The 27,306-nt window shown below is 38.0% G+C and overlaps 1 protein-coding gene across 1 annotated transcript; it reads left to right on the forward strand.

Annotated features, from left to right (window-relative positions):
• Window positions 1–23,085: 23,085 nt before the first annotated feature.
• On the forward strand, window positions 23,086–25,108 carry LOC108474483 (uncharacterized). Its single transcript, XM_017776426.1, has 4 exons — window positions 23,086–23,328; window positions 23,479–23,619; window positions 24,848–24,919; window positions 25,025–25,108. The coding sequence occupies exons 1-4, from the start codon at window positions 23,086–23,088 to the stop codon at window positions 25,106–25,108; spliced, it is 540 nt and encodes a 179-aa protein (XP_017631915.1).
• Window positions 25,109–27,306: the final 2,198 nt, after the last annotated feature.

A 27,306-nucleotide genomic window follows, 5' to 3' on the forward strand; every position in this document is an offset into this window, starting at 1 on the left:
GAAATTTTCGTCCCCAAAATCTTACCGGTAAATAGGTTTGGGTATCGTTCTTTCATAGAGTTCTCGGTTTCCCAAGTAGCTTCTTCGACCCGTGTTTGAGCCATAACACCTTTAATAACGGAACCCTTTTGTTTCGCAACTCTTTCACTTTACTTGCTAGGATACGAATCGGTTCTTCTTCATAACTCATATCGGCTTGAATTTTGACCTCTGAGGATTTATTATGTGCGAAGGATCGGATCAGAACGTCAAGCATCGAAACATGAAAACGCTAGAATCTTTTCGAGATCGGGGTAAAATCAATCTATATGCCATCGACCAACTCGTTCGGATATTTCATACGGCCCTATGAACCTCGGACTCGGCTTTGCCCTTACATGTACCAAATCTAAGTATCTTTTCCAAGGTGAAACTTTAAGAAACACTGTCTCCCACCGATACTCAATATCTCTTCGTTTTAAATCCATCACGACTTCTAACGATCCGATGTCGCCTTGGACTTTCACGAATTATTTTACTTTCGTCAAAGATCTTTAATCAAATCAACTCCAAAATTTTACTTTCACCGAGCTCGGTCCAAAACAATGGTGTACGGCATTTATGACCGTATAAAGCCTCGTAAGGTGCCATCTTAATACTTGATTGAAAACTATTGTTGTGTTTAATTCAATCAAAGGTAAATACCGCTCCCATGAACCACTAAACTCAAGGATGCAACATCTCAACATATCCTCGAGTATCCGAATTATCCGCCGGATTGACCATTAGTCCGTGGATGAAAAGCGGTGTTAAATGCAACTTGGTACCCAAAGCTTCTTGCAATTTCTTCCAAAATTGCAAGGTGAATCTCGGATCTCTATCCGACACAATAGAAATAGGTACCCGTGTAATCTCACAACTGAGAAACATACAATTCAGCTAGTTTATCCAAAGGAATAATCCATACGTACGGGAATAAAATGAGTCGACTTAGTCAGTCTATCAACAACAACCCAAATCGCATCTTTCTTACTTGCCGACAATGGCAACCCCGATACAAAATCCATCGTGATTCGCTCCCATTTCCATTCGGTATCATGATCGGTCAAGTAAACTCAGAGGCACTTGATGTTCCGCTTTCACTTGTTGACATATTAAACACTTCAAACAAAATCGAAAATGTCTCGCTTCATACCATGCCACCAAAACCGACGCCTCGGATCGTTGTACATTTTCGACTCCCTGTGAATTGACATTCGCCACAAGTGAGCTTCGCTCGAATCATCGAAATAAGTTCTGAATTTCTTGGGACACACAAACGACTTCTGAACCTCAAACAATCGTCATCGTCAATTTGAAACTCTGATTCCACGTTCGAAACACATTCAGCCCGTTTTGCAACCAATTCATCATCGACTTTCTGAGCTTCACGAATTTGATGAATCAACAAGGGTTTGGCCTTTAATTCAGCTACTAACACATTGTTGGATAGAACAGACAAGTGTACATTCATCGCTCGTAAAGTAAACAGTGAGTTACGACTTAAAGCATCCGCAACCATATTAGCCTTTCCCGGGTGATAGTCAATGACAAGCTCATAATCTTTTAATAACTCAAGCCAACGTCTTTGTCGTAGATTCAAGTCTCTTTGAGTCATCAAATATTTGAGACTTTTGTGATCCGAATATACATGGCACTTCTCACCAAATAAGTAATGTCGCCATGTTTTCAAAGCGAATACGATGGCAGCTAGTTCGAGATCATGGGTTGGATAATTTTTCTCATGTGGCTTCAATTATCTCGACGCATAAGCTACAACTCGACCTTCTTGCATCAATACACAACCCAACCCAAGTAAGGATGCATCACTGTAAATGACAAACTCCTTGCCTGATTCGGGCTGCACTAGTACTGGAGCTTTAGTCAAATAAGTTTTCAGTTGATCGAAACTTTCCTGACACTTTTCTGTCCATTCAAACTTAACATCTTTCTGAAGTAGTTTCGTTATTAGTGTGGCTATCATCGAGAAACCCTTTACAAAGCATCTGTAGTAACCGGCAAGTCCCAAAAAGCTCTGAACTTTAGTAATATTTCTCGGAGGCTTCCAGTTAAGTATGGCCGAAATTTTGCTCGGATCAACTCGAATACCCGATGCAGATACCACATGACCCAAGAAGCTAACCTCTTAACCGTAACTCACACTTCATCGAACTTAGCATATAATCGCTTATCCCGTAAAATCGCAACACTAATCCTGTGTGTTCGCATGATCGGTTTCATTTCTCGAATAGACCAAGATATCATCGATAAACACGACTACAAATCGATCCAAATACGGTCTCAAGATCCAATTCATCAAATCCATAACATCGCCGGGCATTAGTGAGCCCAAACGGCATCACTAAAACTCGAGTGACCGTATCTCGCTCGAAAGCGGTTTTGGGTATATCTCGAGTCTCGAACTCGAATCGATAATAACCCGATCTCAAATCTATCTTTGAAAACACCGAGGCTCCCTTTAGTTGATCAAACAAATCATCAATACGCTGTAACGGATATTTATTCTTCATTGTCACTTTATTCAACCGGACGATAGTCGATGCACAACCTCCGGTTCCGTCCTTCTTTTCACAAACAATCTGGTGCACCCCAAGGTGAGAAACTCACGAGCGAAACCTCTATCCATCAACTCTTGCAACCGAGCTTTCAATTCCTTTAATTCGTTGGTGCCATACGATACGGAGCTATCGAAATCAGTAGTCCTGTGTACAAGTTCGATGCCAAACTCTACTTCCGAACAGTGGTAACCCTGTAATTCTTCTGAAAAACATTCGGATATTCACAAACCATCGGTACCGATTCAAGTTTCTTTTTCGACTCTTTATTATCAAGTACGTATGCAAGGTACGCTTCACACCCCTTTCTCACATATTTTTGAGCTAACATCGAGGATATTATTGTTGGCAATCCATTCAAAACAGTAGACTCAACTCGGATTATCTCATTATTTGCACACCTCAAATCAATAGTCTTACTTTTACAATTCACAATTGCATCATGTACGGTCAACCAATCCAAACCGAGAATAACATCAAATTCATCAAACGATAAAAGATCAAATCGGCCAGAAAACAGGAACCTCTGATTACTAGGGGGCATTTCTTACACACCTTATCGACAAGCACATAACGACCCAAGGGATTCGACACTCGAATTACGAACTCACTAGACTCAACAGGTAAAGTCTTACTGGATGCTAAGGTCTCACATACATATGAATGAGTAGAACCAGGGTCAATCAAAGCAATCACATTAGTATCAAAGAGAGTGAAAGTACCGATAATAACATCTGGCGAGGAAGCATCCTCGCGTGCGCGTATAGCATAAGCTCTAGCAGGAGCACGAGCCTCAGATCTGGTTGTAGCATCTCTAGATCCTCTCTAACCACCTCTAGCATTCCCTGTATTTTTAGATGGTCTACCCCGAGCAGTAGTAGCACCTGGTTTCCCACTCTGATTTACATTTTGTTCGCATAGTCCTGCAATCCTTAATAAAGTGGTCACTGATCCGCACTTATAACAGAGCGGTCATGGAATCTACAACTCCCCAAATGCCATTTACCACAATACTAGCACTCTGTTCTGTCTCGACGATCATTTCCAACACTGGCAACCGAAGTGACTCGTGTACTCATTGTGGGGTCGATCACTATCTCGTCTAGAAAAGCCCGAAGTGTCTTTAGATCGGCCTAAATCATCTCTAAATTTCTTCGATGACTGTTGAAAGGGCTTTCCAAGATCTCTTACGAAACTCCTTTGCTCCCATATCGCCTTTTCTTTTCTCCTTCATCGAGCTCTTCGACTTTGCAAGCTCACGACAAGTACCACAAATTCTCTCGATTTCTAAAATGCCAACATACGACTTTATATCATCGTTCAGTCCATCTTCAAAATGTTTGCACATCACAGCTTCTGAAGAAATGCATTCTCGCGTGCGTACCGGCTAAGCCTTACAAACTTTCATTCATAGTCAGTAACCGACATGGAACCTTGTTTAAGTTCAAGAAATTCTTTCCGCTTTTGATCAATGAATCTCATCGATATACTTTTTCAAACTCGGTTTGGAAAACTCCCAAGTTACTTGCTCTCGGGCACAATAGAATCAACGATTCCACCAATAGTAGGCGGAATCACGTAGCAAGGAGATCGTACACTTTAGGCATTATCGGTGTACAAGATAGTTCATCAAGTACCCGAATAGTGTTGTCCAACCAAAATTCAGCTTGCTCGGCATCGTCGCTATCTGTAGCTTTAAATTCAGTAGCCCCGTATTTTCAGATTCTGTCAACTGGGGGCTTATTTAACCTTATCTGGTCAGTTACCGGAGGTATCGTAGGTGTGGGGGCTATATTAGTTGGGAATGGAGGTTGTGGAACAGCCGTATTAGTTCGAATATACTGATTGAACCAATCATTCATCACGCTATAAAAAGCCTGTCTAGCTTCATCATTCGACATTAGCAAGAGGTTGAGAGTCCCCGGTTGTCCCTTCAAAGGGAGCAAGCGCTACACTCTCAAGATCATCACCACCGCTTCGGTTGGGATCGGGATCCATTACTATAAATAAACACATTTTTAACTGTCAGAAATCTCCACACTATCAAATAAACACATAATGGCATGTATAGATAGACCCGGACGTATTACGGTAGTCCTAGAATTGACTAAACCGTAGCTCTGATACCAATAAAATTGTAATGTCCCGTACCCAAGACCGTTGCCGGAGTTGAACACGAGGTGTTAACAGACTTAATTCCTTTATTTACACAGTTCATTTTAAAATTCCTGACAAAGTGGTTAACGCATCACAGTCACTTTAAAATCATCTCTCGAGTTCCAAAACTCAAAACTAATTCGTAAATTTTCCTGAAACTAGACTCATATATCCATCTACAAATTTTTTCTAGAAGTTTTGGTCGAGCCAATTAGTACAGTTTATTAGTTAAAGTCTCCCTATTTCGTGGTTCGACTACTCGACCTTCATGCATTACGACTTAGATATCTCCTGCATGTGGCTTCAATACTTTGCCGTTTGTTTCTAATGAAACTACACTAAAAAGGAATCTGTACATATAAAGCATGACTTCTAATTATCTCTGGTTAATTTATGGTGAATTTCCAAAGTCAAAACAGGGATCCAGAAATCGCTCCGCCCTGTTTCACTAAAACTTAAACATCTCATAATATACGGCTCATATGGTCGTTTCGTTTCTTTCATATGAAAATAGACTCATCAAGATTCGATTACATAATTTATTCATTATTTAATTACATTTCTACTATTTTAGTGATTTTCAAACTCACATCGCATCGCTGTCAAGATCTACTTTAAGGTAAATCTCACCTATTTCATAGTTTCCATGATTCAACTAGCCACTTGACATACATAGCACCAAATATGATCATGATTAACCATTCCAATGGCTAGTCATTACCAAGCATATCCATACCACTCAATAACCATATATACAAAATGATTATAATGCTATGCTCGAAATATATAAGCCATTTTCGCATGGCTATCCGAATGTATACATTACCAAAAGGTACTTAATTAACAACAAAGGTCAGTCCTATACATGCCACTATCGAAGTTCAACTAAAAGAGTACCAAAAGGGCTTAGATAGTGTGGACGACTTCGACTTTGACAATCCTGAGTCCGATAGCTAACGAACAAAATCTATAAAATAGAGAATTAAAGAAACAGAATAAGCATTTAATGCTTAGTAAGTTTTGAGTAATGAAATTATTTACGACTAAAGTATAGCGTTATACGACCAAATGAATAATTGCATATATGCATATTCTCAAAATCATACTTACTTCACGCTTCAACCATTATATTCATACACAGGGAATCAAACCTATCTAAAGGCTGGAAGATCGTTAATCAATTGAGCGAATACTATTAAAAAGGAATCAACTTTTCCGATGCATATACGAAACATACCTCATCGTTTGGATTTTATGAGCGTATTAATTGAAATTATTACAGCAAGATCGCTCATTTCCAAACCCAAGTACCTTCGAAATTTAGCTGGATATAGCAACTCGCACGAATGCCTTCGGGACTTAGCCCGGACCTAGTCACTAGCACAAATGCCTTCGGGACTTAGCCCGGATATAGTCACTAGCACAAATGCCTTCGGGACTTAGCCCGGATATAATCACTAGCACAAATACCTTCGGGACTTAGCCCGGATATAATCACTAGCACAAATGCCTTCAGATCTTAGGCCGGATATAATCACTAGCACAAATGCCTTCGGATCTTAGTCCAGTTATCATTCGAATAATCATGCACATATATCAATAAATCATAACACATCTATATTTCATTTTCATTACTAGAACTCAAACACAAGACACTTATCAACCATTACCGCTTAGGCTCAATAGCCACATACAAAGAGCATGATTTTGATTTACTTCATAACATGATCTCTATACACATTTACTGCCGTCATAAGTATAAACTAATTACCTCAATATATAACTCAAGTAGAATCATTATATCACTGTTTATTTGTTATGCTTATGTATCATGACTTAAACAAATCATAAACTAAGTTCCATTACTCGAAGACTTACCTCGGATGTTGTCGAACGACTTCAACGGCTATTCAATTACTTTTTCCTTTCCTTTATCGGATTTAGTTCCCCTTTGCTCTTGAGCTTAATTTAACAAATAAATTGATTTAATCATCTTGAACATCAAGAGAAATTCAAGGTACTTGGCCCATATATATATATATTAGACATAAGAGTCATATATATGAAATCATGAATCAAATTCAACATATTAGCTAATATTCTCCTTTAGCCGATTATCTAAGTCAAGATAGAATCATCAATATGCTTACCTATAGCTGAATACATGCAACACCAATCTATGTATTCATTCATGTGGTCAAGTATACATATTCCAATATGATATCATTTCCATTTCATTTAACACTTAACATTTACCACATATCAATTAACCCATTTTTTTTTATAATTACGAAACTCTTCATCTATTCATGCTCTCATATTCGGTTATTCATACCTATACTAACCATATAACTAAAAATTCTAAGTTTAAACACAATACAACATTTTAGCACCATGGCCAAACACTTCATGAAGTTGCTAAGACCCATCCTTTTCAAATTCTCACACACACTCACATCCAATCCTTTTTGTTAAGCACTCAAACTCTATCATCTTCATACCTCATCAACACAACATCAAACACCAACCAAGAAAGACAACATCCATGGCCGAGTATCATCTCCATCAAATAGCAAAGATTTAAACCATGGGCTAGGTAGAATTCAAACTAACAACTAAAAATATGCATGAATTTCATGGAATAACATCAAACTTACCTCTTCCTAATCATCAACCAACTGAACATGAAGCAAGAGAATTCTTTTCTTCTTCCTCCCTCAAGTCACGGCAATGGAGGAGCAAGGATGAAACAACTTTGGTTTCTCCTACCACTCACCTCATGTTTTATTATTCTTAATTCATTATTTTATTTTGTAACTAAAAAATGTTAATAGAAAAATACATGTTACCATTAATAGCCCATACCATGGCCGGCCACTATCCAAGATTTGGCTAATTTGACATGCAAGTACACTTTTTTGACATCATGCACTATTAGATCCTTATAGATTAACCTATCACATTTCAAAAGTGTCACACCTAAGTCCTATTAACTAAATTCACATGCAATCGACTAAATTGAAGCTTAAAACTTTCACACATTCATATCCACATATTTTAGACAATAAATATTATATTCAAATACTTCGGTGATTCAGTTTAGTGGTCCCGAAACCGCTTTCCGACTAGGGTCAATTTAGGGCTGTCATAGCTTTGGAAAACCGTGTTCTAATACTAGCAATTATAAGAACAATAAATAAAATTCCAATTTTGAAATCCAAAAAATTACAACGACTTTACTACAACCCACATAAAAACATTTAAAAGTAATAATCAAAACTGTAACATAAATAGTGTGTGTGGTTTCCTTCGAGCCCCTCGCAGCTTCGATCCGTCTAAGACTGGAAATTACTTGAAAGGTTAATAAACGGGGTGAGTTTACGAAAACTCAATGTGTAACATAACCCAACCATAGCCCAAAACAAATCAAACCTCAGAGTCAGACTTATCTGGGCCTTGGCCCAGTACAGAAATCAGAATGAAACCCATAGGCCCATAGCAAATACAGAACAAATATATCATGAATGCAGAAATCCCAACCCGGAGCCATCCATAACACCCTCGTATAGCCTTACACCATGTGGGGAGACTACTCAACCCACCCAACCGCTACACACCACAGAAATTGCAACGAGGCTTCTAGATATTGTGACGAAGTCACCAGATACAGATATTGTGGCTAGGCCTCCAGAACAGGTATATATATATGTGGCGAAGCCACCAGATTGCAGCAAGGCTGCCAGATATTGTGACGAAGTCACCAGAGCATATATATGTGGCGAGGCCACCAGATTACAGCGAGGCTGCCAGAATGCTTCCTCAATCAATATAAACCCATGTCCCATGCAACAGAAATAATATGTCATGGCATATGTATACAGAAACAGAACATCATGCTTTTTAAAAAAAATATAACCCTAGGGGTAAAATCGTAATTTTGCATGCGTAAGGGTATTTCAGTAATTATTACCTATTGCTAAGGTTTCATGCTCATTCTACCGTTTACCAAGTAATCATAAGTACTTACCTCGTCTTTTTACCAAAGTGTTCGGCGCATTGGCCCTTTTTGGCCCATTAAGCCCAAAAATACTGTTGTACATGAAAATACACACTCTGCACTCTAATCATCCAAATGTAACATATTCATTAACAACTGTCTCACGAGCGCTCGCACGCTCGTGAGTTCACAAAATACCAATGTTTCAGTATTTCGGCTTTTACCGATTCAGTCTAAGGGAGGGTGTCATTTACACACAGGGTTGATGACGATTGATGACGATATCTCCCACGCGATAATCCTACAATCGATCACTAACACATTAGACTTACGAAATAACGATAACTAACATAAATCCACGTCAACTAACCCAATCATCACACAAGTTAGTCATTTACGCACGAGGGGCAAAATGGTAATTTTACCCCACGACGGTATCTCGGTAATTCTACCCTATAGGGGTATTTCAGTATTTCTACCCTACAAGGGTATTTCGATAATTCTACCTTACAGGGGTATTTCAATAATTCTACCCTACAGGGGTATTTTGGTAATTTTACCTTACAGGGGTATTTCAGTAATTCTACCCTACAGGGGTATTTTGGTAATTCTACCTTACAGGGGTATTTTAGTAATTCTACCCTACAAGGGTATTTCGGTAATTCTACCTTATAGGGGTATTTTGGTAATTTTACAAATCGGGGGTATTTTGGTAATTTTACAAACTAGGGGTATTTTGGTAATTTTGCTAATCGAGGGTTTTTTTTAATTTTGCTAATCGAGGGTATTTTGGTAATTTTGTTAATCGAGGGTATTTTGGTAATTTGATAAACTAAAGTAGTCTAAACAGGGATAACAATACGAATGGGCCTAAAGCCCATTCTGGTCCAAATGGGCCCACACACTCGTATGGCCCTTTTAGCCCAAATCTAGCCACAGATATGAGATTCACCTAGCCTAGTCCAATATTTACTACACAATCAAACAACTTATCCAATTGGGCACGTAGGCCCATTGGGCCCACATGGCCCCTTTCGGCCCATCGCAACCTGAAGTAGCCATCCTACAGCTAGAGTAGTGCGAAATACACACCTAATAGGAGACTGGAGTTAATCCACGCTCCTAGCACTCTTAGCCGATGCCTAACCCAAACGAGCATGCCATAAAGCGAAAGGGATCAGCCAAGAAAGGTACCTTTACTCTCCTCATGATTCTCTCTATTTAAAGCCAGCTTCGCATCCACTCTTATGTTAGCTTCCAGATGTGGGATCCCTCCATCACCAGAGTTTAAAACCAACACCAACTCTTGCCGTTCCAACATAGCAAAATAAATGCTCTTTGATTGCCATGAGTTTCGAACCCTAGACCTCCTTGCCAACTCTATGACGCCACCTTCCTGCCTCTTATGTGGCACTACTTTGCCACTAGACCACAAGGCTTTTTGTGGCACAATTTCCCCAACAATATTCTTAAGGCCTACCTACTACACCCAATGTTTGATTCACTTTAAATTAAAATTTTTGCTAGAGTCCAGATTTGAACCCAGGACTTCTCCAACACTTCTCAGCACACTTAACCACTAAAACAAGCCTTCATTAACGAAATTTACATGCACAACAAAATATTATAAACTGCCTTCAACCGCTCCCATGCCCATGGCCCAAAAATTCTAGGCCCAAATTCAGGGTGTTACACATGGTTCGGATTGCCGAAATTTTATTTTTCCGCTGTGCCTTGGGGACACCGGCATTCTAACAGTGGCCACTCTCTAATTACTTTTACCTTTTCTTGGTCGATTTCAAGACCTTCCAAACTAACCAAGAAACGTAGAAAAACAAGTTTGTTAGTACAAAAAGAACACTTTTTTAAGATTTGCAAATAAGGTTTCCTTGCATAGTACTTCCAACACAGATTTTAAATGATGAATATGATCTTCCAAAGACTTACTATAAATCAATATATCATCAAAATAAGCCACAAAAATTTTACTAATGAAAGATCGAAGGACATGATTCATCAATTGCATAAATGTACTTGGTGCGTTAGTTAGGCCGAAGGGCATAACCAACCACTCATACAAACCGTGCTTACTTTTGAATGTAGTTTTCCATTCCTCTCCTTCTCCCATTCTAATCTGATGGTAACCACTCTTTAGGTCTATCTTGGAGAAAAGTCGAGCTCCACTTAGCTCGTCTAACATATGATCTAAATGCAAGATCGGGTGTTGATACTTGATGGTAATCTTATTGATTGCTCGATAGTCGATGCATATGCACCAAGAGCCATCCTTCTTAAGTACCAAAAGTACGGGCACGACACATGGGCTTAGGCTCTCTCGAACATACCCCTTTTCCATTAACTCGGTTACTTGCCTTTGTAACTCCTTAGTTTCCTCAGGGTTGCTTCAATAGGCTGGCCGATTTGGGATAGTCACTCCGGGTATAAAATTGATTTAGTGTTCGATGCCCCTAATGAGTGGCAAACCACTAGGGATGTTCTCCGGAAACACGTCTTCAAATTTCTGCAACAAAGACACAACAGACGAAGGAAGAGAGTCATCTAAATCATTAGTTCCAAACAAACTTTCCTTGTATATGAGTACAAGCACGGGTTGTTTCAAAAGCAAGGACTTTCAAATTTTTTTTCTTTTGCATAAACACTCAATTTTGAAAATTCACTCTCTCCTTTTCTTTCTTTTTCCTCTCGTGTTTTTACCTCAAACAATTTGTTTTTCTCTCTTTTTTACCTCATTCTTTCCTTTTTCTTTTCTTTTTCTTTCTCATTTTTTCCTTTTTTCATCTTGCTCTAGATTTTTCAAAAGAATTCCTCAATTGGAGTTGATCTTCATAGACTTACTTCAGAGTAAGGGTTGCCAAAGTAACATTCTTTCCAAGATTTTTGAAGGTATACCGATTGGTATACCCATCATGTATGACTCAGCGGTCAACTTCCCATGGTCTCCCCAACAATAAATGACCAGCATGCATCGGCGCTACATCACAAACAACCTCATCATTGTATTTTCCAATGGAAAAAGTAATGACAGCTTGTTTAGTAACCGTGAGCTCACCACCGACATTAAGCAATTTTAGCTTGTAAGGATGTGGATGTTTGGTGGTTGCTAGGCCAAGTTTTTCGATCAACATGCTGCTAGCAATGTTAGTACAGCTACCTCTATCGATTACACACTACATACCTAATACGATCCGCCTCGGGGTGAGTCGAGTCGTATGTGAGTTTGCCCGATCGTCTACGAAGGAATAGCGTTCGATTTGTTCAAAAGGATGTTTTAACGTAAATAATGGCGGAAGCTATGTAAAAGGATTCAAAGATGGGTTTATGGATATGAAGTTTATGTAGATGGGTTTATGGATATAAAGTTTTTGTAGGTTTGGTTATAATGAAACGAAAAGATGGAATGGAATGGAAATGAAAATGATCTCAAAAACAAACACGAACCAATATTAGAAAATATTGACCCAAATGTTTATAAGTTTTCAAGGTGGTCGGATGGAGAATATGAGAACCTCGACCCGCTACTTAGCAAAGTAGGAACCTTGGTATGTTTGAACGCCACACTACGAGTAGTGATAAGTTCGGTTTTCAACAAAGAAAATGGATGACACAACTAGAACACTAGGTAGCCAACAAATATTTGAACGAAAATAGAGAAAAGTTTGCCTCACAAATTTGGCAGAATATCATTCAAAAATGTCCAAAAAGTAGTGTTTTTTCAAAAGGCTGGTTACATGAATTTATAGTGTCAAAAGGAAAGCTAGCTGAAAGGTCACTTTTAATGAAGCTAATAATGAGGCCTAATGAAAAGTCACAACTATAGAAATTCTATTCCAAGTAACTCCAGCCTTCAATTTGATTTACTTCTTCAATTAAGTTGCTTTCAAAGTCTTTTGAAGTCTCCATGAGCAACCGAAAAGACACCAGCTTCTTTGATGGAGAATTGAATGCATGTAGTGATTACTCATGAAGCAAACGGTTATGGAAGATGAAACAAAGTTGCTGCCTAATTTAAAGAAGAATAATGCTCTCCTTTAATTGATAGAAACAACTTCTTAATGATATTTAAAGCCTCTTTGTAACAACCCTCTCTCTTGAAAAGTCACCTTATTGAATGCATAACAGCCTTTAATAATAATAGATGGGAGCTAAAAAGTCACCTGCAATTAACACATGTAACCGTCACATTTATTCATTTATTAAGCTTAAAACAAATTAACAACTAACTTAAATAAATGAACTAACACTTATGCATCATTTATTCCAACAACTAGTTTAATTAAGAGAAGCATTATTAAATGAACTTAAATTCATGCATCAATAAATTATCCTAGGAACTAGATTATTTAAAGAAGCAACTATTAAATAAAGTTCAACAAAAACACTTATTAATTAAACTAAGATGAGTTGAATAAATGTCCAGCAACTCATTTATTAAACTAAGATGCTTAAATGCATGGTTTAAAATGCAAACTAAATGAACAAATGAGTTACTTAATGCAAGACTTAATTTAATGAAGCTGACTTAAACTAACATCGGAGTCACATAATGTATGACTTTATTAAATGCAGAACACATAATGCATGTCATAATTAAAATATGTATTTAATAAAGAAGACATAATTAAAGACTAAAAAGTAACTAAGATAAATCAAGTCTTTATTCCAACAGCATAAATGAATTTAAAGGTCTCATTTTGCATTTGGGCCCCTCGAGTTTAGGCCAATCTCGATGTCGTCGAGATGTACCGAAACATGATGCGACCAGGATCGCATCAATACCTTGCCTTGGACATGGAAACATGATACAACCACACCTCCCGAGTTGTCGGCTGCCAATGAAGATCCTCTCGACTTGCCCGTAGGACCGATCACCCGAGCTCGAGCAAAGAGATTCAAAGATGCAACAACAACCTTAGTTGATAGAGTTTGGGGTGAAACCGTTGTGGACTTCTTGAAAGCTCTTGGACCAGCAAGCCAAGCAAACCATGCATACTCCTTCAAGCTCAAATCAGCTCAACTTCAACTTAACTTAGCTCAACGAGCTCGTTTCACTCATTTCATTATTGCGCTTATTATGCTGGAATAAATCATTTAAGTTGCTGTTAGTTTTATTAGTTATTTGTTTTAATAATTAATTTGTCATAATCTGGACATGTTTTAATTATGTTCTAAATTAAGTACTTAATTAATTAGGACCAATTAAATATGTCTTAACTATTACAAAGATTAATTATGTCCAGCCTAATTTATGGTGCAAGTTTTATTTATGTTGTCAATTTAATGTGTCTAAAAGGATTTAATTTGCTGAATTAAATGTTGTAGGTACATTACCCTTGGACGGCATAGGTGCATGGATGATTTAAAATTGGTGTGCTGATCTTTGGTGTTCCCTAAGTGACCATTCAGCCAAACCTTACAACTCTTCAAGAAGACCGATTGGCGCCCAAGACAAATTAAGGCTGTTCACACCCACTGATTATTCCTTTCACACCAAGGGCTGTTCGGTTTTGTTTGTTCACACATGTGTGGCTGTTCAAATCGGTTTGTTCACATTCTAAGACTATTGAAGTGCTCTAGACAGCTCCTTAATCACATGAACATTCGGCTGAATCAAGCAGAAAGATTAATTCCAAATTCAAGCATTTGGTCGAACCTATTGATGGCATTTCAGCTCCCAAACAATTCATTCAATTTTTCTATTGAATCAAGGCATCTAGAAGCTGCCCTTACCGTTCTCCATGCACAAGAAACTTCAAGGAAGCTTCATCAAAATTCTGGAATTTTCGAAACCATTTAGCTACCTCAAGAGCCTATTCGGCTATCCCTTGCATTCACTATAAATTGTGGCTTGTGTTACTTTGTAAAGAACTTTTGGACTTTTGTTAATGTTATGCTGCCAAATTTGTTAGGCAAAAACTTTTCTCAAATTTCGTTCAAAGATTCGATTGGCTTCCTAGCGTTCTAGTGTGTCAGCCGTTGCTCTTTGTCGAAACTGAACTTATCACTACTCGTAGTGTGGCGTTCAAACATACTGAGGTTCCTATCTTGTTAGATAGTGGGTCGAGGTTTTCCTTTACCAATTCCAAACCGAACTAAAAGAGCTTATAAACAAGGGTCGATACCAAATCGGAATTGGTTCTTGTTTGCACTTTTTGTTCAACCCCATTTCTCCATTTACCTAATTGAACCAATTCCTTCATCCATACCTATTCGGACTCCAAACCCAAATTTTCAAACTCTTCTTACCTATTCTAATCCGAACCCAAAACCAATACCCTTCTTTCCTTCATCTGACCTTTTCAATTAAACCTAACGTAACTTCTTGTTGACGATCGGGCACACTAATATGACTCGACTCTTCCGAGGCGGTTCGTATCAAAACACGTGTGAAAGATGTTTTCATGTTGCTGATCATTCTCTGGGGTTTGAAGGCTCAAACTCCAATTAATGCCAAGGATTTATCCTTCCACGACATAGTCCAAGACATCCTCCTCATCAGTAGGTCCTTCGGGTTTTTCTTCCTTTTCAATTTTAGATTCAATCTCACCATCTCGTCTCTTAGAATCATCATACTCTGATTTGGACATTGACTAGCAATATGGCCCCTCCCAAGACATTTGAAACACTTGATGTCTCGAGTTCGATTGGTCACAACCTCGTTCTTGCCTTTATTTAATTCACCACTCGGCTTATTGGTCTTAGTCGCACCAATATTGTCTTTGGTTCGATAGGGGCATCCTTTTCTGTAGGCTTCTTGTCCACACTTCAATGTAGAAGCAGAGTTAGAAAAGAGTCAGGTGGTACTTTTTCTTTTCAATTATTTTTCCACCTTGATCATAATGTGCACCATATCAACGATCTTAACATAATGTTGTAATTCAACCATGTTGGCGATGTCTCGATTAGGGCCAGCATGGTAGCCTTTTAGTCTTTCTCAATGTCAGCACGAATCATGGCTATTTCCATCTCTTTGTAATAATCTTCCATGCTTTGATTTCCTTAGGTGAGATTTTGTAATTTTTGGTACAAATCTCGATGGTAATAGGTGGGTATGAACCACTTTTGCATGATAGCCTTCATTTCATCCCATGTAGATAGGGTCATTCACCATTTCTTCTCCTAATCATGGTTAGTTGATCCCACCATATAATGGCATAGTTAGATAATTAAATGGTAGCAAGTTTAACATTTTGCTCTCTGAGTAGTTGTGACACTCAAAGAAGAGTTCAATCTTCTTTTCCCACTCTAAATAGGCTTCGGGGTCAGTTTTCCTTGGAATGCAGGAATGGCCATTTTGATGTTGCTAAGATTGTCATCAACTTGATTTCATTCCCTCGACCCTCAATTTCTTTGTACTTGATGCCTCTCACTATGATTTGAGGCTCGATCACTCTCCATGTCGCTAGGCTCATTGTAATCTTCTTGATTCGGCCTTGAACGACCTCGCTCCGTCCTTTGATTTTGAGGAGTTTGTTCCCGTTGGGCTCTTTCCTCTAATTGGTCCAATTATTCTTACATTGGCTCTAACTGGCATTGTAGCATTCGGTCCATCTCATGAATCAGTGCTTGGTATGCTAAATCAGGCACACCAGCACCACCAGCAACATTCCTTTCAAGGCACACACCACCACCACCAACAATATTCCTTTCGGGACGTACACCACTGTCTCCAGCATTCTCCTATCGTGACTTTGAGACATGATGCCTTCTCACACAAAAATCTCACTAGTACTCTCAAAAAGAAATGTTCGCTCCTTTCGTGATTGGCTTTTATCCCCTCTAATGTTCTCTCGCACTCTTGCCTTTTACCACTCTTGCTCTTTTCTCTAAATTCTTATGTGACTGCCTTAGACTTAGCAACAAACCTTGTGGAATTGGCTTCAAAAGTAATGTAAAGGTGGGGATTATGGTTAGATGATAGGGAAGGCTTAGAAGAAAAAGTTATGGTTAATTTGAAGTGTGCCTGAAATCGTTATGGTAAGAAACTGGTACTTGGGAGCATAAACACTTTTAAACTAGCTCTTTTTTTTTATCCTAAGTCCCCCCTTTTGTATTTCGATCTTGAAATTGAAAATATGTTGAATTCTTTTTTTTTGTTCAATTTTTTTCAGTTCTTTTTTTTCAAATTTTGACCCCAAGAGAGATAGAAACATGGATACTTACTTGATTTAACTAGCTCTAATTCTGAATGATGCGGGCTCGTATTCGTTTGTTGATCAAGAGTCGTAAGAGTTCCTGATCAAAATTAAGAAGTATCAAAACAAAGGGCTAAGTATGGGTTGAAAGTAGGAATGGCAGGCTATGTATATAGGGTGTTTTTTTGGTTAGGAATGGAAAAGTTTTAATTCGGTTTAAGGGCTGAAGAATGAACCAATATTAAAGGACAATACTAATCAATTCTTATATTAGCACTTAGGATGATTATGATAAGGATAATAAAAGAAAACCGTGACCCTCTATCTAGCAAGATAGGAACCAGTCGGTATAAGGGTGAAGTCCACCCTTATAAGAAGTGATAAGTTCAAAGAAAGAATCAGATTGATGCCACAAGGAAGCTTGATAAGTCAATTTGAGTCAAGTATGAACAAAGAGAGAGTACACTCACAATAAGATAAAAGTTCATCAAAATTTGCTACAAAGTATTTCAAGCCTAGTATTTATAGGCTGTACAAGAAATCAGCTGAGTAGGCATGTTAGCAATCAAATTGAATGTGCTTAATGACCATTAATTTGTCCAAGACATCCCTTGAGAGTTTTTAGATGTAGGTAATGAAAACAGCTTTGTTCACATTGTGACATTTACATTCCCAAACAACCAATTCGTTGGACCTTGAAGATTAGCTGAGTGTCCATGAAGTTGAACGGTTGAAATGGTGTGAACATGAGTTTATGCTACTTGGAAAACTGAATGGTTATAGGGCTCATTATTGCTACTTGTGTCACCCGAAGAGTCATCATAGGTGGGAAGCACCGGTATTGTTTGTGAAAAAGAAGGATGGATCCATGCGTATGTGCATCGATTATCAGCAACTGAATAAATTGACCGTTAAGAATAAGTACCCCCTACCGATGATTGATGATCTATTCGACTAGTTTTGTGGAGCTTCAGTTTTCTCTAAGATTGATCTCTGATCGAGGTACCATTAAATCAGGGTTAAAGAGACTAACGTGTATAAGACAGTGTTTAAGAATTGTTATGGTCATTACAAGTTCCTTGTGATGCCGTTTTGATTGACGAATGCACCAGCGGCCTTGTAACACTCCTAACCCATATCCATCACCGGATTAAGGTTATGAGGCATTATCGATCAAAAACACAATTCCAATCATTAATATATACACACGAACGAGTCTAAAAAATCAGTCAAAATTTATTTCATGAACTAATACAACACTTAAATTTGAAGCATTTCATATCATACATATACATACAGTCATATCATTCACGGTAGTAATATGAATTATAACATTCAAATATTAAAGCATTTACGAACTTGAACAATGATAAGATATAAACCTAAATGATTATTCAGCTATTATAATACATGAGCATATGTATACATTAACATTCCATATTAACTAATGATATCATTACTCAACTCAAAACTTAAGCATCATTTAAATATCTAATATCAATTAAATTTATACATAAAATCACATGTCAATACATTATACAAACAAATATCTTTATAAACTTTTACACAGTGACTAACCCAATTAGTACCAAATGTCTAATTGATAAACAACCACATGAGTCATATAATTATGCCGAACATTTATGCATGCTATTATCATGTAATAGTTCATTTATGAAACTAATCTTTATGACTTTAATGAATGTTTTGCCATGGTGACCGAACACATATAACTATATAGATATATCATGCTTTCAATGAACATAAATCACAACCAAATTCCCAATTCCCATATTCTAAATTATTTTGTCTTATAAACATATAATTCAAATAATACATCAATCCATTTTCTTACATGTATATTCACAAATGCCTAACCATAAGTAACTCAAAAAAAAAATATTTGTATCTCCCATCTCATGACCGAATGTCATTATTTCAATCATGATCATTTAACTAATATATATATGTGTGTGTGTGTGTGTGTGTGTAACATGAATTTACCCGTACCAGATAACAAACATATCAAGACAAGGTTATAACATGTTCAGACATAATCAATTAACCTGTAATGTCAAATCACAAATAATTCATTATCCTAATACAACCACCCCATTCACATATACCTTACTCTATGTATACTTTAACCGATTCATCTATATATTCATCCATAATCAATAACCATTTCCAAATTATAATACACCTATCACAAACATCATTTCATCATAGCACTTAACACTATAACCAAAATGAATTCAAACCACAACCAAGCATAATCGAATTCAACATATAAATTAAGACATTTTTGCATGGCCTTTATACATAGCCAAAGTTCATTATTTCAAAATGTAATCCAACCTATACATGCCATAGTTCCAAAATGCAACTTATAAAATATTGAAGGCGGTCGATAGTGTGATAGACTTTATTGATGATCCCCGAGCTTATAACTTGAATCCAAAATCTATAAAACAGAGTAAAGATGAACACACAGAGTAAGCTATTATAGATTAGTAAGTCATAAGAAAATAAACAACTCCATGATATAATCAAATCATTTTAAGCTAAATTGAATTACATTATCATTACCAAGCTTAATCTCAAACCTACAAGTGAGATAAATAACACATTTTCATGCACAATTCTACCTTGGCTGAATGCTCACATAATCATATTAACCAAATGTCAATCAACTTTCTAAGCTAAAATTTCATTATATAATCAAACACACATATACATATTTACATAAGCTCAAGAATCTGATTATAGCATCATGTAAATATACTACTAATATGGCTGAATATACATGGTCACATATATTCCCATATCTAAGAATTAATTCCATAATATTCATACCATTTGTTCAAAAACTGAATACACTTATTAAATTCATGTATATTTATCCTTTGCATCACATATAACTTGTAACAACTTTCAAGTTACACACTTACCCTATTACTAGTAGCTGACAAGCTAACTCATACCTGGCCTTTTAACTCGTTTTACACAACCGATCATGATTTAACTTTGCCCGATGAACCATTTAGAATTGGCTAGGAAACTCAGATAATCACACATATATCGTACAATGCCAACATCCCAGATGTGGTCTTACATGTAATCACATATCGATGCCACTGTCCCAGGCAGGGTCTTACTCGCACACATATATCAGAGTCACATATCAATGCCATGATCTTACTCGCACACATTTATCAAAATCCTATGTCATGACATATGTATCCTAACTATTCCTAAGGTTCATACGGGGCTTTCAGACATTGTAACTCAGTCAAAACGAATTCGAAAACAGAATAATCAAGCTTATTCACATTCGGCTAGTGCATAAATAAAATCACATATTTCATTTCAGCAAGTATAATTTGCATATAATTATAATTAGGTACATCTATTTGCTTATAAAATTACCTCAAACTATGTAAAACGGAACGGGACAGCTAGTCGACAACTTTCGCTTTCCCCCGATCCAAATCTGATTTCTTGGGTTCTTGATCTAAACATATTAAAATTAAGCTCATTCAAACAAATTTTCATTCAATTTAGTCCAAAAACACATAATTTAGAAAATTACCATTTTACCCTGACATTTACACTTTTTACAATTTAGTCCCTATTGCACAAAACACAAAATATGCAAAATTTCCCTATACCCATGTTTGGCCGAATCTTACCCATATCCATACAAGTCCATATATTTAATTTATTTCACATTTTAGCTGCTCAAATTGTTATTTTTGCAATTTAGTCCTAATTACTCAAAATTATCAAAAACTCCAATACGAAACATGTTAATCTAAAACATATATTTCATATTTCATCATCAAATAACAAAAATCACAAACTCTCAATAATGGCATAACTCAAAATATTCATCAAAATAAAAAATTCAAGCTTGGGTCTTGAAGATAACTTAGTAACGATCTCAAAAACGTAGAAATTATCAAAAACCGACCTAAACACATACCTTGATTGAGCTTTAAAGATGGTCAAACCCTAGCTTTTGTTATTTATTTTTGTTTAGTTTCGATCGAGAGAGAATGAATAAAACATGGCTTATTTTATGTTATTATAACATATATTAACATTTTTACCTAATTACATTTTTAACCTTAATAAAATTATAACAAAACCATATAATATATGCCTATTACCGTCCACCTTTTCTTTCAATGGGCTAATTCAAACATAAAGGCTTCCACTTATAAAGCCAAATGCAATTCAGCCCCTTTTAAAAATAACCACTAAATTTTCATTTTACGCGATTAAGTCCTTTATTTAATCGGACACTCAAACGACAAAATTAAAGCACGAAAATTTCACAGATATAAATTGACACAAAATAAACACAGAAAATAATTTTTAAATATTTTTGATTCAGATTTGTGGTCCCAAAACCACTGTTCCGATTAGGGTCTAAATCAAGCTGTTACAAGCCTTCATGGATCTAATGAACCAAGTGTCCCAACCCTATCTGGATCAGTTCGTAGTTGTTCTTATTGATGACATCCTAGTGTATTTGAGGAATAAAGATGAACACGATGAACATCTCTGAGTTGTTCTACAGATTCTGAGGGAGAAACAACTGTACGCCAAGTTCAGTAAGTGTGAATTCTGGTTAAGAGAGGTAACATTTCTGGGACATGTGGTATTTGCTAAAGGGGTTAGGGTTGATCCTCAAAAATTGAAGTTGTGTTGGATTTGAAGCTGCCTAAGACGGTATCTGAGATTCATAGTTTTCTAAGATTGGCAGGGTATTATCAAAGATTTGTAGAAGGGTTTTCATTGATTGCTGCACCTCTGACAAAGTTATTGCGTAAGGGTGTGCCATTTAACTGGAGTGATGCAAAGCAAGAGAGTTCTGAAAAGCTTAAGAAAGTTCTGACTGAGGTCCCTATCTTGATATAGCCAGAGCTGGGAAAGAGTTCACTGTCTACAGCGATGCATCACATGTTGGTTTGGGATGTGTGTTAATGCAAGAGGGTAAGGTGATGGCTTATGTATCTCGTCAGCTTAAGACTCACGGGGTGAATTATCCGACGCATGATTTGGAGTTGGTTATAATGGTATTCGCACTGAAGATTTGGAGGCACTACCTGTACGATGAGAAGTGTATTATTTACACTGATCACAAGAGCCTCAAGTATCTCCTCACTCAAAAGGAGCTAAATCTTAGGCAGGTAGATGGACTTAGATGCTTAAATACTATGATTGTACGATTGAATACCATCCTGGTAAGGCTAATGTGGTGGCTGAAGCACTGAGCCATAGGGCTATGATTGATCTGAGGGCGATGTTTTCTCGTCTCAACTTATTTGATGATGGTAGCTTGATGGTCGAGCTCCAGGTTAAACTGATGTGGATTGAATAGATTAAGGGTAAATAGTTAGAGGATGAATCACTGGGTCCTCGATTCTGACAGATTGAGAGTGGTGTCACATTAAATTTTGGATTGAATAGTGAAGGGGTACTCTATTTTCGTGGGAGAGTCTTCGTACCGAGGGATACTGATTTAAGGCAGTCTATACTGCGAGAGGCGTATAGTAGCCCTTATGCTATACACCCTAGTGGAAATAAGATGTACCGAGACCTTCTAGAATTATATTGGTGGCTGGTTCTTAAGCGTGAAGTTACCGACTTTGTGGGTAAAAGCCTAACTTGTCAGTAGGTTAAGGCTGAACATCAGTTACCTTCAGGGTTGCTCCAGCCAGTTAAAATTTTGCTTTGGAAGTGGGAGAGAGTGACTATGGACTTCGTTAGTGGGCTACCCCTAACGTCAACTAAGAAGGATTCGGTATGGGTCATCATGGATCGATTGACCAAGTCTGCCCATTTCATACCAGTTCGTACCAATTACTCTTTGTAGAAGTTGGGCAAACTATATGCGTCTGAGATTGTAAGACTGTATGGGGTATCGGTTTCCATAATATCTAATAGAGATCCTCACTTCATGTCTCGATTCTAGAAGAAGTTACACGAGGCTTTAGGTACAAGGTTGGACTTTAGTACTGCGTTCCATCCTCAGACAGATGGTCAGTTAGAGAGGGTGATTCAGATAGTGGAGGACATGTTAAGGAGTTGTGTGATAGATTTCTGGGGCAGTTGGGAGGACTACTTGCCATTAGCAGAGTTTGCATATAACAATAGCTATCAGTCTAGCATACAGATGGTACCTTACGAGGCGTTATATGGTCATAGATGTTGTACTCCTTCGTGTAGGACTGAGTTGGGCGAGTGGCATGTTCTGGGCCTTGAGTTAGTTTTTGATATCGAGGATAAAGTTAGACTAATACAGGATCGAATAAAGGCAGCATTAGACAGACAGAAGTCGTATATGGATCTGAAGCATAAGAAGATTGAGTATTTTGTGGGGGACTTCATTTTTCTTAAGGTCTCACCATGGAAGAAGGTACTGAGATTTGGATGGAAGGGCAAGCTGAGCACTAGGTTTATTTGGCCTTACCGCATACTGAAACATGTAGGACAAGTTACCTATCAGTTAGAGTTACCTCCAGAGTTGGACTAGATTCATGATGTGTTCCACGTCTCTATGTTGAAGCATTATCGCTCTGATCCTACGCAAGCTATCTCAGTTGAGGAGATTGAGGTTAGGCCAGACCTAACTTTTGAAGAGGAACCAATTCAGATATTGGAGCGGGATGTAATGGTTTTAAGGAGGAAGTATATTCAACTGGTTAATGTACTTTGGCATAATCAAAGTTCTGAAGAGGTCACGTGGGATCCCAAGGAGGCGATGCGACAACAATACCCTCACCTGTTCTGATCAGGTAAATTTTAAGGCCGAAATTTTCTTTTAGGGGGTAGAGTTGTAACGCCCCAAAATCCTAAGTAATTTCTTTTGTATGTTTGTGTCACAACAAATGAGTGTTTGCCTCAGTGGTTAAGTGTTCTGGGAGTGTCTGAGAAGTCTTGGGTTCAAGCCTTGGCTTATACAAAAGTTTTGTTTCTAGAAGATTAAGCCCTGTCTCTAGTCAGTAGGTTTTTTAAATTAATGTGTTTATAACATGACAGAATGGGCCAGCTGATATAAGGGATAAGTGGATTGTGGTAGTTTCTTGAGGTCTGAGGTTCGAATCCTGGTAGGCGCAGTGGAGTGTTTATTTTGCTGCTGTGCCGTGGGAGTGTTATGGTTTGACCGAAACACTGAAGTGTTTGTATGGATTTTGAATTGAGTAGTTGAGAGGGGAGTGGATGGCATGGAGGGATTTTAGAAGAAAATCATAGGGAGTTGAGGTAAAAGGGAGTGGTGTGCCAAATTTGAACTTTAGGCACTCAAAGAAATAGATTTTGGGGAAAGAATTTGACTTTGGTGAGTTTGAGCACTCTATTTCGGTTGCCGGGAACATTTTGGTTCTTTTCTTTTTCTTTGGAGGCTGATTGGTGCTAGGAAGTTTGGCGGTGTCTTTAGTTTTGGCTTATTTTGGGTTTTCAGTTCTTGGCAATTCCCTTACTTGCTATTCTTGCTCTCCTTCCCCCTTTCTCAATTCTTTTGAGTCTATCAATTCTTTGGCTGTTTCTCCTTGTCTCTTCCTCTCTCTCTCACTTGGTTTTGTTCCTTGACCGAATACCTTTCTTCCCTTTCTCAATCGGTGGTTGTTCTTTGGCTGAATACATTGTCTTCTCTTCTCTTCTCTTCTCTCTTTCAAAATTCTTCCCTCTTTGCAACTTGTGGTTAGGCTGAATACTTCCCTTCTATTCTTTTAGTTTTTGGGCTATTTTTATTTGACCAACCAGGGACGTGTTGGTGCTAGCCTTGCCTTTGTCGTGTGGGTACTCATTTTAGGGATAGGCTGATTGCTTCCCTTCCCTAGAATCGGTTTGTGTTCTCGGTAAGTGGTCTACACAGTGGTTCTAATTGTTTGTGAGAACAATATGATTAAGGGTAATGGGTTTTGGTTGGAATGCAGGTGATCTCTAGGGGCCTGAAACCAGTCTTCTGTATCGGTTGCAGTGTGCAAAGGCTTAATCGTACGATCAAGGCAAGTATTAAGTCATATCTTGGATAAGTGTTATAAAAGGGATTGTTTAATCCTGTTGGTTTTAAGCATGACTAATGTTGGACATGGAATTGTCCTTTGTTTTAGGTGCGGTTCATCTCAACACCTAGAGTCCTAACAGGTGTGTACAAACACAACTTTGACTGTGGTGATGGGCAAAAGCCGGAATAAGTGACAACGACGCTACACAGGCATGCGCTTGCTTGTGTGGTAATCCGTATGCCTAAACATGGGCGTATAATCATTAAGGCCGGCCATGAGCAATTTCATGGGCCGAGATCGTTTTGGGCCATTTTGGGCCAAACTGAGCTATATGGGCCCCACGGGCATGTGGACCCCACACGAGTAAACCCAACTGATGTGTGGAGAATATTGGGCCAGGCTGTATAATCCACACGGCCAAGGCCATTTCTGGGATATATGAGCCACACGGACGTGTGGGTCCACATGGGCCGTAATATGGGTCAAGGGCCCATTTTTACTGTTTGACTATTGAGGTTGCACAGGTCGCCCGAGATGATTGTGGACCTACTGTTGGGTCACTAAGTGTATCTAGACCCCCTAATTGATAAAATGACTAAAATGCCCCTACATGGTCAAATGACTGTTATGCTCTTAAGAGACGTGTGATTATTATTGAGCATGGCATTTTAAATATATTGATCACATGTATGATATTATGACATGATGCATGATATGTTGCATGGGGGATGGGATCTATTATGATTGAAGGAAGTGTACTGTACTGGCAGCTCTACTGCAAATACTGTTTAGTGCCACAACAAGTACTACTTGGAGTGTAGTGATGGGTGGGTTGATTTTATCCCCCATGGAGTGTAGGGTTGGACGGAGATGGAGTGTAGAGGCTAGTTGGGTAGGATCTATTGATTGCATATCTATACTGTACTGTCACTAAGATGGGCTCAGCCCACACCGACATCGACATCAGAATGGGCTAATGCCCCAACCAAATCGAATCAGATTCTTGAATTGGGCTTAGGCCTAGACTGTGTATGCTCACTGATTGATTATTTGATATGGGGTTACACATTGAGTTTTCATAACTCACCCATCTGTTTATCTATACAGGTAATCCCCTGGCTTAGGCGGATCGGTGCTGCGATGAACTCAAAGCTGGCCACACAACCGCACAGACTTTCTCTTTGGATTTAAAATATAAGTGGTTTTATTTTGGGTATTTTTAATGTAATATGGCCTTTTTAAAATTTTAAGCTTTAATTTGGGTATTATTTATTTGGCTTTATATCTGTTAGCAGTAGGAAGCGGGTTTTCTAAAAAATAAATATATTTTCCAAAACACCATGTTTTACGCAACATGTTTTAAAATCTTCCGCCAGAAATAATGTTTTAAAATTAGTAACAATTTAATATGGTTAAATCATCATTAAGATCACAAAGATGTTAAATATATAGAACAGGTTTTTCAACGATATTATACTTTGCGAAAAACACTTCAATGTGACATCGCTAGATTCAGCCATAATGTTCGGGCCAGGTTTAGGGTGTTACAAGGCTCATAAACTCAAGTCGGTGAGCCTCAACATAACTCGCCCCCACATACTTATCCTGGAAGGCATTCTTGAAATAGTCTCAATTCACCTATTCTGTAACACCCTTAACCCGTATCCATCGTTAGAACAGGGTTATAGAGCATTACTAGAGTTTAGAGAATAATTTCACCAATTCATATCAATTACTATTCATATCCAAAACTAATCATATTTTCCTTTGAATGGACCTTCGAAGAAGTCGAGACTAAATCGAGAACTCTCCAAAATTTTCCCTAGATGCAGGGCACACACGTCCGTGTGGTCAAGGGACATGCCTGTGTAACCATAGAACAAGCCTGTGTTGTGGGCTGTGTTTGGCTCTGTGCAACTCTCTGACTTGTGCCACATGGCCAGCCACACGCCCGTGTGCTAGGTCATGTCGTTAATTTAATTTTCCAAAATTAAGTGCAGGCTTCACACGGCCAAAACACACACCCATGTTCTAGGCCGTGTAGCACACACGGCTGAGACACACGTCCTTGTCTCAGCCCGTGTGCTCAATTTTGAGATTCTGTTTCTCAAATTTAAGTTGCAGCGGACACACGGCCATGCTATATGCACATGTGCTAGGCCGTGTGTCACACACTGTCAAGACACACGCCCGTGTGTCTACCCGTGTAGACAAAATAAAGCCATTTCCTAGCTTTATTTCTCACCCAAATTTACCAATAACCTACACCAAAACTCACGAGTATTACTAGCCAATTCAAGCATTAAATTCAAACCAATTATAACATCTAATATGATATTTTATCATATGCATTCATGTTTATATTCTTACCCTTGTTTAACTTATAT

This window comes from Gossypium arboreum, chromosome 10 (genome assembly GCF_025698485.1).
Source record: "Gossypium arboreum isolate Shixiya-1 chromosome 10, ASM2569848v2, whole genome shotgun sequence".
Taxonomy (NCBI): domain Eukaryota; kingdom Viridiplantae; phylum Streptophyta; class Magnoliopsida; order Malvales; family Malvaceae; genus Gossypium; species Gossypium arboreum.

What these genes read in the sequence shown, in the direction of transcription:
- LOC108474483 (XM_017776426.1), top strand. Translation starts at nt 23,086, where the DNA reads ATGGTACCTTACGAGGCGTTATATGGTCATAGATGTTGTACTCCTTCG. An exon ending in AGGTCTCACCATGGAAGAAG is followed by an intron (nt 23,329 to 23,478) that starts GTACTGAGATTT and finishes TCTATGTTGAAG; the next exon opens with CATTATCGCTCTGATCCTAC. An exon ending in AGTATATTCAACTGGTTAAT is followed by an intron (nt 23,620 to 24,847) that starts GTACTTTGGCAT and finishes GTTGGAATGCAG; the next exon opens with GTGATCTCTAGGGGCCTGAA.